The sequence below is a fragment of the Rhinolophus hipposideros genome (genome assembly GCF_964194185.1).
Source record: "Rhinolophus hipposideros genome assembly, chromosome: 19".
In the NCBI taxonomy this organism is placed as follows: domain Eukaryota; kingdom Metazoa; phylum Chordata; class Mammalia; order Chiroptera; family Rhinolophidae; genus Rhinolophus; species Rhinolophus hipposideros.
Window position 1 is genome coordinate 746,510 of NC_138065.1, and position 11,010 is coordinate 757,519.

The following is an 11,010-nucleotide window of genomic DNA, read 5'->3' on the forward strand; positions in this document are numbered from 1 at the left end:
AACATATTACAAACATGAAGGCATAGGATTTGTTACAAAAGTAGAATCATATTGCACATATAGTTATGCAACTTGCAATTTTCACTTAAAAATACATCTTGACTTTAGTTTTAAAACTATGTCTTGGATATCTTCCCTATTTCAGTAGCCAGTCAACTAGGTTGTCTCTTGTTTTCATGCTACACTACGAATCTTTGACAACTATCTTTGCATATCTTTTGTCAGTATCCCTACAGAAAATAGTCTTAGAAGTAGATTTGCTGAGTCAGTTTATGTGCATTTTAAATTTGGTATTTATTGCCAAATTGCCATTCAAGGAAGTGTGTCAAAAAAAATAGAACAACAACAAAAAAAAAACCATCAGATTTGTATGGAACCACAAAAGACCCCAAACAGCCAAAGTAATTCTAAGAAAAAAGAACAAGGCCGGAGGTATCACGCTCCCTGACTTCAAACTATACTGCAAGACAATAATAATCAAAACAGTATGGTACTGGCAAAAAAACAGACACACGGAACAATGGGACAGAATTGACATAGGAGCCAAAAACACACAATGGAGAAAAGAAAGCCTTTTAATAAACTGCTGTCTGGGGAAAATTGGAAAGCCACATGCAAAAGAATGAAACTATATTATTTGTCACCATACACAAAAAAAATAACTCAAAATGGATCAAAGACCTAAATATAAGACGTGAAACAATAAAATGCATAGAAGAAAACATAGGCACTAAACTTACAAACCTTGGTCTCCGAGAGGATTTTATGAACTTGACCCCAAAGGCAAGGGAAGTAAAAGCACAAATAAATGAATGGGACTACGTCAAACTAAAAAGGTTCTACACAGCAAAAAGAAACCATCAACAAAACAAAAAGGCAACCAAATAAGTGGGAGAAGGTATTTGCAAACAATGCCTCCAATAAGGGGCTAATATCCAAAATATAGAGAGAGTTCATACAACTCAGTAGCAAACCAACAAACAGTCTGGTTAAAAATGGGCAGAGGACCTGAATAGACATTTCTCCAAAGAGGACATACAGATGGCCAATAGATATGAAAAGACGCTTAAAAATACTAATCATCAGAGAAATGCAAATTAAAATCACAATGAGATATCACCTCACACCAGTCAGAATGGCTATTATCAATAAATCAACAAACAACAAGTGTTGGTGAGGATTTAGAAAAAAGGGAACCCTTCTGCCTTTTGGTGGGATTGCAAATTAGTGTGGCCACTATGGAAAACAATATGGAGGCTCCTCAAAAAATTAAGAATAGAGCTATCATATGACCCAGCAATCCCTTTTCTGGATATCTACCTGAAAAATTTGAAAACATTTACTCGTAAAGATATATGTACCTGTATGTTCCTTGCAGCATTCTTCACAGTAGCCAAGACAAGGAAACAACCAAAGTGTCCTTCGATAGATGATTGGATAAAAACATCGTGGTATATATAGACAATGGAATATTATTACTCTGCCATAAGAAAAGATGAAATAGTGCCATTTGCAACCACATGGATGACCTTGAAATTATCATGCTAAGCGAAACAAGTCAGAAAAAGTCAAGAACCATATGATTTCACTCACATGGGATATAAAACAGAAAGCAACAAACGAACAACCAAAACAAACAAACAAACTCATAGACACAGACGACAGAAAGGTGGTGACCGCAGAGGATGGGGGAGGATGAAGAGGTTAACAGGGGTCAAAAATGTGGTGATGGAGGGAGACTAGACGAGGTGGTGAGCACACAGTGCAATATACAGATGATGCATCATAGAACTGTACACTTGAAACTTACATAATGTATTAACCAATGTCATCTCGATGTATTTAATAAAAAAAGAAGTGTGTCAAATTTGCATTGCCTCTCCAGCACATGAAGGTGCTTGTTTACCCACAGCGTCATCAGTATTAGCGGTCTTTTCTTTTTTTGCATTTTTTAATTTTTCAGTCATAGTTGGCCTACAACATTATATTAGTTTCATCTGTACAGCATAGCGGGTTAGACATTTATATAACTTACGAAGTGATTCCCCCATAAGTCTAGTACCCATCTGACACAATGTATAGTTATTATAGTATTATTTTCTATTCCCTATGCTGTACTTAGTTGTTTTAAGCTTTGATCATCTGAGGGTGTTTTTAGTTGTACGTATTTAATTAGTAATGAAGAGATAATCTTTTTATATATTTATTGGCTATTTGAAGTTTTCGGTGGTTCAGGCCATTTTCACACTTTTCTGTTGGATATTTCTGTGCACTGAAAGCTATTTGTCCATCAATATGTTAAAAGTAGGAACATCTATTGATTTTTGTGTCCTCAGTTCCAGCATCTCGGCCCGTCCTCACCCTCAGGGCGCCCGGGGCCCAGGCCCTGGTGGGGGACACGGTGGAGCTGCACTGTGAGGCCCAGACAGGCTCTCCCCCAATCCTGTACCGCTTTTATCGCGATGGTGTCACCCTGGGGAGCAGCTCGGCCCCCTCTGGAGGAGGAGTGTCCTTCAACCTGTCCCTGACTGCAGAACATTCCGGAAACTACTCCTGTGAGGCCGACAATGGCGTGGGGTCCCAGCACAGTGAGGTGGTGACACTTTCCATCACAGGTGAGCTCCCTGTGCCCAGGCCACCGTGAGGACAAATATTTCCTGCAAGGACACTGTGACAATCTTCACAGTGCCTGGGCAGGACAGGGCTGCTCGGAGACTGGCACCCAAAGCGGGGTTCACGAAATCACTTTCTGAAGTGACAGTGCTTGAGTGGGAGCGGGTCCAGGGGCTCAGTGGACTCCGTGTCCAGCAACAGCTGCTGCTCTAACTGCCACTGTCCACCTGACCCCAGCCTGGCCTCGGCCGCAGGCTTCCTCACACGGGGGCCGTTCCCTGCGCCACAGCAGCTCGGCCGTCCAGTCCCTGGGCTCGTCCTCTCTCCATGCCCAGGCCTGAGCGCCAGGGGTCAGGGCGGTGTGGACCACAAGCCTGTCCCTCTGGCTCACGCGCAGGGTTTCCCCCTCAGGGTTGACAGGGAGCAGAGGCAGCCATGTCGCCACAGGCGTCACCGGGGTGCTGCTCAGCCTGGTGGGTCTGGCAGGGGTGGTGCTGCTGTTCTATTACTGGCTCCCGGGAAGAGCAGGTGGGTGACCCTGCTGACCTTTGCTGACCCTCCCCACCTCCATTTCCTGGGGCTCATGCTGCCTTGGTAACCACCTCTGAGCTCTCAACAGCTCCCCCCATTATCCCACAGGCCCCCCTTCCCCTCTGGGTCCCCCAGGATTTGTCTTTCCCAAACAACCCCACTGGGTGGAAGACCCCCTGATGCGATGTGCTTGACCCCACGTGATAAGCTGCAGTGTCTCGCCCATCTACCCTCACGAGACCCCCAGGAGTGGGAAGAGGGGGACAAAGGCTGCAAGGCAGGAGTGCAAACAGGAAGCAGATGGGTTTGATAAACTACTGACTTTTTAAAGTGTCTTCACGGCTGATCAAGTCTGTTTTCCTCCTGGTAGCCATGAGCCGTTATTCTTTACAAAGTCCAGGTTAAAGGGTCGTGGATGGGGGCCCCTTTCGCATTGTAACAACACCCCTCGGGAAGCCAGTGTCCGTCCCAGGGCCGGTCGTTGTGGCCCAAACCGTCACGTCCCTCGGGCATAGCTAAGAACAGTCCCACTGCAGGGCAGTGGCTCCTGTAACGCCCTCTACTCTCTCTTGCAGGAGGGAGGCCTGCCTGCAACGCCTCCAGGTAAGAGCTGGGCTGCGTGCCCGTGTGACTCACGAGAGGCCTGCGGGGCAGAGAGGGGAAGTAAGCCCGGTGACTGCTGAGAGCAGTTCCCACTGTGTTGTGAGACGGGTTGTGCCCGTTCCACATTGTCCCCTCCATGGGACAGTGTGAGGCAGGTCCCAGGACTTTCTCTCCTGCCACCTCACCTTGGCCTCCTTCTTGTGTGAGGTGCTGCTTTTTATGTACAACCGCCATCCTTGTGCCATCGTTGCCTTGCTTGTCTGAGTGCCCACTGTGACCACTGAACCCATTTGTGTCCTGACATGGCCTTAACCTCAGCTGGATCAGCCTGGAAAGCTCTGGACTTGGCCAACCTAAGCAACACCTATTGTGATAACAGCCGCGAAGGTGCCATCACACAGCTGGGCCACCAGAGAGAGCTCTCTGGCAGGGGTGGCGCCTGTGAGGAGGGGCTGCCATGCGGGCTCAGCTGGGTCACCACCGAGCCCCGGCAAGCTGGGTGGCAGCACACGAACCTCCAAGAGCCCCTGAGCCTTTCCAATTCCTGGTCCCTCTCAGACGCTGACTGCCTGGAGAGTGGAGGCTTTGGAGCCAGGTTGGAAGCTTGGCTCGTTCCCTTTCTACCTACACACCTCGCCTCTTGGGACCTCCATTTCTTCATCTATAAAATAGGGAGAACAGTAGAATCAACTGAATATTGATATACGCACTAGTTCAGTGCCTGGTACACACAGAGCGAACACAAAGTCTGCAAACACAGATGGTATCAGTGTGTCATTAATAGCAGGAGGAGCTGGGCACCTGGCGAACACCGGTCCTCAGTGATCTCGGTCGTGAGGACAAGACATCCCCTCAAGGTGGCTCCCCAGTGAAATGGAGCAGCACCGGCTTCTGCTTCCTCCCTTTTCCCCTCCGAGGGACATCCCATCCCCTCCTTACCCCTGAACCTTGAGGACCCCCAAGGGTCAGCAGCCTGGCTCTAGAAGCTCCTCCCACTCTCTTCCTGCCCATCCCCTGGCAGGATGGGGTGCTCTCTGAGCAGCCCTCCCCCCATTTCCTTGAGTCAGGGTTCAGGCTGCCCTGGGGTCCCTCGTCCTCTAGGGCGGGTGGGAGGGGAGCTGCAGGAGCCTTGAGCAGCCAGCAGAATCGCTACTTGGGACTCAAAGACCTTTCTGAGCAGCTCCCATCTGCAGGTGGGAGAGCCGCCCAGACGGACTCTGGTTTGGCAGGAAGAGGAGAGCAATTATACCAATTAAGCCCTGGAATAAAATCAATGCATCGTTCGTAACAATAGGCCAGTTGTTACGTCACCATTTACTACGTGTCCCAGCTTGGCTGTCACCCTGTGGTAAAGACTCGTTACAGCCCCTTTGCAGGGTCCCTGGGGAACATCAGTGTTTCTGTCTTGTAGCAGCTCTTCTCACTCGGACCACCAAGAGCCCACCTACCACAACGTGCCAGCCTGGCTAGAAATGCAGCCAGTGTACAGCAATGGTAGGACCCAGGACCCCCCTCCTTGGGCAGGGCCCCCAGGGGTGGCCTGGAAAGGGAAGGGACAGTGCCGAAGCCCAGAGGCTGCAGTCCCTCCAGGGAACAAGCCCCCATGGGGATGGGGCGGGGGCTCAGACAAGGGGCAGGAACTTCACAGTCCTCTCAAACTTCATCTTTTTTCCAAGTAAATCCTAAAGGAGGAGACGTGGTGTACACGGAAGTCTGCCGCATCCAGGGCAGATACAAACGCACCGGTAAGAGCTGGGGCCCCTCCCCTTGCACAGCCAACTGCCCTGCACAGCTCAGAGCCACAGCTTGTCAGGTCTGGGCCGCCAGACACAGCGCCACACCTCCCGGGTCACTGGGCTGCTTAGCCTGTGCCCCGCCGATCGCGGGCTCACCCCAGCCCAGCAGGCTGTCTCCACTGTCCGCAGGTCGCCTCGGTATAAAATGAGACAGTCACTTAACCCCTCCGAGCCTCAGCGTCCCCATGTGTAAAATGACACGGGGCTGTCGTTCCCTGCCTGCCTTCTGCCTCGCTGTGGCTGCTGTGACAAAGGATGCAGGCTTGATGGCACTAAACAGCACGTGTGTTACTGAGCTGTGGGCCTGAAGTCTGACACTTGCCTCCCTGGGCCAAAACCCGTGTCCCCGGGGCTGGTTCCTTCTGGAGGTTCCAGGAGAGACTTTTCCAGCTGCCAAAGGACACCCGTTTTCAAGGCTCACACCCTCCTTTTCTCTGACCACCTTTGACCAATCAAAGGCTCTCTGATCTTAAGTTCTCCTTAAAATTGCACCTGGAGAATCCAGGATAATCTCCCCACTTCAGGGTCACGCGTGCCAAGTCCCTTCTTCCACCAAAGGCCATGTCGTCAGAGGTTGAGAAACTGCACGGGGACCCTTTGGGGCCTGCTTCAACCTGCACAGTGTCCTAGGGCTGTCATGAGGATCAGATGAGAGACGGGTGGCTGTGCCGCCCTCTGGCTGTGTCCCCATCCTCACTCACATCAGGACCCACAAAGGGAAACACAGCCCTCGGGGCAGATCTTCTAACTCTGCTCAGTAGAAACTGCTGTGTGATTTTAGCCATCCTGCTTCCCTCTCTGGTTGTCTGATCCCTCTTGTCACATGTACTGTGTTTGTACCCCATTCTTGGCCCAGTAGCCCCCCCTCTAATGCATATGACTCATTCACACCTACACCCCCCCTCTGAGGTATTGTTATGGTCCCCATTTTACAGATGAGGAAACAGAGGCAGAGAGGCCCTTAATGACTGGCCTGAGGTCACACAGCTAGTAAATCACAGAAGATCTGTCTGCAGAGTCCAGACTCTGGGCCAATCCCTGCTTCCTGGTGTCGTTCCGGGAGACTTGGTGTTCCACAGACCACACAGGTGGCACAGCCGACCCGGGGCTCAGTCTGGGGTGGCCTGGGTCTGCAGCTTGCTCTCTGACCCATGCACGGTGTCTGCCTCTCCATAGCACGTCCCGTGAGTCAGTGCTCAAAGCGCTAACAAGACAGAGGGTAGATTGCTTTGTTCTGAGAGCCCCAGGAGCGGGATGTGGGAACAAGTGTGACACTGAGGGCGTGGGTGACAGCTGTGGGGCAGAGGGCCTACGGAATGCTGGCCCCTCACCGCCAGGCCGGCGGGGCCGGGCCACAGCTCTGTGGCAAGAAGGGGGCTCTGGGCCCCTCACAACTGAACGCTGCTCTTCCTTCCACAGCGGCCACCACAGCCAGGCTTCCTGAGGACAAGGTGAGTTCCATGACCTATGGGCCCTCCCGCTGCAGCCCCAGCCCTGCCCTCACCTGTGTGCTCTTTCCCCAGGATTCCTCTGTCATCTACTCCCAGGTGAAGGTGGCTTCCACCCCAGGCTCCAGGTCCCAGCTCTCAGCCTCCTCGGCTCCTCACAGATGAGTCCACACAGCTCCCCGACTGCTGCTCCAGCCTCTGCATCCCAAAGCTTTTTTCGGGGAGACTGACACTGATGGGCCACACCCCGGGGCCTGTGTGCCGTCTGACACGGGCCCTGCAGGCCCCTGGCCTATTTGCCCAGTTACAGCCCTGCCCTTGTGATCCTTTGTCTGATGGCGTGTTGCTCTAACCCAGGACCCATCGCTCCCTGGTCAGTTGGTGGAGCTGAAGGTCGGGCTGCAGGGAAGTTGACCTAGACAACGGGATGTTGGAGCCAGAGGCGACTTTGCTCTGTTTCCCCTCTCCACGCGCCCTGCCTGCACTGTTCAGAGCTGCAAAAGCTTTATGCAGCTTCGTTGAGGACTGGCCAAGACAGCAAGCACTGGCCTGCGGCAGAGTTCTGCCCGCCCCGAGCACACCCTCGAAAGTGTTCGCCGGCCTTCCCAGCCCGCACCCCGCCTCTACTCCCCCACAGGTGTCAGCGCACAGCGCTGCCTCAGGCTGTCTTAGGAAACCAGGCCTAAAACAGCAGCTTCCATAGGCCTCAGGCCACAGAGAGTTCCCGCCAAATGGTGACCACCGGCAACCCAACAGCCAGATGCCTGGCTCGCGGCCTCAGCACGGGTGAGGGTCGAAGGCGTCAGCGATGCCAGTGACCTTGACAAAGCGCCCACTTTTTCTTCAATAGTCATGACTTCCCTGAGCAGTTGTGGCTGCGGCAAAGATTCAACCACAGAAAAGATCTTTCCATTAAAGGCCTTTCACCTCCCAGGATCCGGGCAGTATTTCCCACTCTCGGTGCAAGACAGCTTATTCCCACAGGTGTCAGAGAATCTGCCAGGCTGTTAGGTGTCCGTCAGGGCCTTGCCGGGAGAGGCAGGGCTGGGTCTGCCCTCCCGCCCTCAGCTCAGCCTTCCAGAAAGGAAACCAGACAGCCCCCGTGAGCCTGTGCTGCCGCCGGAGCCAGGGGGTGAGACACCCACAAAGGTGGACCAGGGGCAGAGCGCCCCAGGGGCAGGATTGTAGACTAAACTGCAAATCAACAGATGACAACAGCAGGAGTAGCTCAGGACTAAAGGAAAAATCACCTGTCCACAGGTTTGGAGGGAGGCCACGTGGCCAATCAGCCCTGAGATGGCAGAAGCCCCTGGCCCAAAAGAGGACATCCTGAAATTCCTCCATGCAAACAAAGAAAGCCACCTCCCAGGTGGAGTGCCACCCCATCCCCAGGACAGTAAGTACGTGGTGGCAAAGGAAACCTCGTGCTAGAGGACTTCTTTCACTTGAATAAAAATTACAGACTCCAGACAGACAGCAAGGTTGATGTCATTCTGGCAACACTGACAGGGAAGCGATCTCTTCCGTCTCCCTCCAGGATTCACACTCCAGTCCCTCTGGCAAGGCTGGGCTCTGGGCTCCGCGGTAAGTGCCTGCACAGCTTGGAATTGGCCTGTTTTTAAAGTGGTGAGTCAGGGACTAGCACTACAGCAGTCTGCCGTGGCCCTTACCCTCCGATTCTCTTAAACAGTGTCTTCGTCTGCTCAGTCTGCTGTAGCCTAGACGCCATTGCCTGGGTGGCTAATAAACATGGGACTTCATTTCTTGCACTTCTGGAAGCTGGGAAGTCCAAGGTCAAGGCGCTGGCAGATTGAGTATCTGCCTTCACATGGTGGAAGGGACAAGGCAGTGTCCTGGGGGGGGTGTCCCCTTCGTGAGGACACCTGACCTCATCACCTCCCACAGGCCCCACCTCCTGATCCCATCACATTCGGAGATTAGCTGTCAGCACCTGAATTTGGGGAGGAACAAACATTCCGTCTCTAGCAAACGTAAGATGCATCATCTACTAGTTAAAGTTGGGATGATTTGAGCATGAAAGAGTATTACTAGTAATAAGCTGGAACACATTAAATTTTTAAATAATCCATGAGATAATTATTCTCAAAAGACAGAGCGGGAAAGAGCTCTTGTTCACGGAAGATGGCAGATAATAAACGCAGGAGGAATGGTGACATGAGGGAGTCAGCACTCTGCTGGTGCTCAGTCATTGGCTCCGGCAAAGATCCCCGCGGGGCTCAAACTGCTGGGTGAGAGGTTGCTAGGCAACAAGGGATCGGCTGGCTCACTGCCTCACCATCCCAGTACTGTCAATCAAAGGGGGAATTGTGGCTTTCTGACGGTAGAGATCTGAGTGCGCCAGTCTTGGTGTAGTGAGCCAACGAGCACCCCAAGTCGTGGGGACACGGACGCTGTGTGCTCTCTGGTGCCTCAGGAAGCCCAGTCACGTCCCTGGGGTGCTCTTGTCAACGCTGACCCGGAACCTTCCTGAGGAGACAAACAGATCAAAGAACGGGGACCCTCCTGACCCGATGTCATGAAAGATAAAAACAGAAGGGCAGTGAGACTCAGAGAGCCTGAAGCGCCAGGACCACCAAACAGAAACCTTGACTGGATCCTGGATTCTAGGAAAAGCCGTAGGAGAAATTTTAGAAACAATTAGGGAAAAGGAATAGAACGAACCCCACGTGGCTCGGGCACCGAGCCAAGGATAGAGCAAAACAAGATGTCGATGGCATGCCTGGAGTTTGATGTAGCATCTTTTATTCTAATTTCCTTGGGGATTTCATCTTTGTAATTCTTCCCGGAGGGTGTCCTAATAGAACGCGGTTTGTTTTCAACGTTGGAGAACCTTTGTGTTGGCACGTAATGGTGTCGTTGGATCTCACTGCAGAATTTCTGATGGACTGCTAGAAAATATGGATGAAATAAACGGGGCCTGGTACCAGAGCAGGTGTGGTGTGACCTGGAGTGGACTCTCATTGGTCCATTGTTCTGATCATTTCAGCGCTGTGTACGGACCAAATCCCAGTGCCCAGCAGGCTCACAGGAGGCAGCACACACGTGACTGTTTGGTTCGAGCAAACAGCTTCCCGTAGGAGGAATCTGTGTAGATATTCTTTCTGCTGACCACACCCCTGATTGGCCACACGTGTAATGAGTGGACCCAGCGGACTGGACAACCACCTAAGCACATTAGCATTTTCCCTGAACGTCCCCTTGTTCTTCTCCCACTGGTGGGTGATGGCCACTGGTTCAGCCGTCTTCATCAGCGAGTCTACACTAGCCAAGTTCTAAGCACAGGGATTCTTCTTTCTCCATCCTCTCTACCCAGGACCAGTGTACGCCTGTGACCTAGATGGTGTGTCTGCTCTGGGACTGGGATTTCCCCAGCAGGCAGCTCGCCAGCCCATTCGGCTCTCACACCTCAGCTCTGCTGATCATTGTGTGAGTCAGGGTCCTCCAGAGAAACAGAACCCAAAATGTGTATGTGTGTGTATCAGAGAGATGATAGACAGATGGATAGATAGATAGTATGACAAATAGATGATGGATGGGTGGATAGATGGGTGGGTGGGTGGGTGGGTGGGTGGGTGGGTGGATGGATGGATGGATGGATAGATAGATAGATAGATAGATAGACAGACGACAGACAGACAGACAGACAGATAGATAGGTGATAGGGAGTCATCAAAAGCAATTCTATGGGATTGTGGGGACTGACAAGTCCCAGGGCCTGCATTTGACAGACTGGAGACCCAGAGCAGCTGAGGGAGCAGTTCCAGTGCCAAAGCCAGCAGGTTCAAAACCCAAGAAGAGCCAGTATTTCAGTTTGAATCCATGGCAGGAAGAAGACTGATGTCCCAGCTTGAAGCCAGTCGGCAGGAGGAATTCCCTGTTACGTCTTTTTTGTTCTAGCAGGTCTTCAACTGATCAGATGAGGCCCACCTACATTGGGGAGGGTAATCTGCTTTACACAGTCGACCAATTCAAATCCAGAAACAGCCTCACAGACACAC

At 51.9% G+C, this 11,010-nt stretch overlaps 1 protein-coding gene across 1 annotated transcript in view; it reads left to right on the forward strand.

Moving 5' to 3' along the window:
- Positions 1 to 7,156, forward strand: part of FCRL5 (Fc receptor like 5) — a gene marked incomplete at its 3' end in the record, with an annotated part of 34,365 nt that extends 27,209 nt beyond the window's left edge. Inside the window, exons 11-17 of the mRNA XM_081025249.1 lie at positions 2,337 to 2,615; positions 3,025 to 3,141; positions 3,720 to 3,747; positions 5,159 to 5,241; positions 5,424 to 5,492; positions 6,963 to 6,994; positions 7,067 to 7,156. Coding sequence (XP_080881375.1) covers positions 2,337 to 2,615; positions 3,025 to 3,141; positions 3,720 to 3,747; positions 5,159 to 5,241; positions 5,424 to 5,492; positions 6,963 to 6,994; positions 7,067 to 7,156 — 698 coding nt within the window. The remainder of the gene's footprint in view (positions 1 to 2,336; positions 2,616 to 3,024; positions 3,142 to 3,719; positions 3,748 to 5,158; positions 5,242 to 5,423; positions 5,493 to 6,962; positions 6,995 to 7,066) is intronic.
- Between the last annotated feature and the right edge of the window lie 3,854 nt (positions 7,157 to 11,010).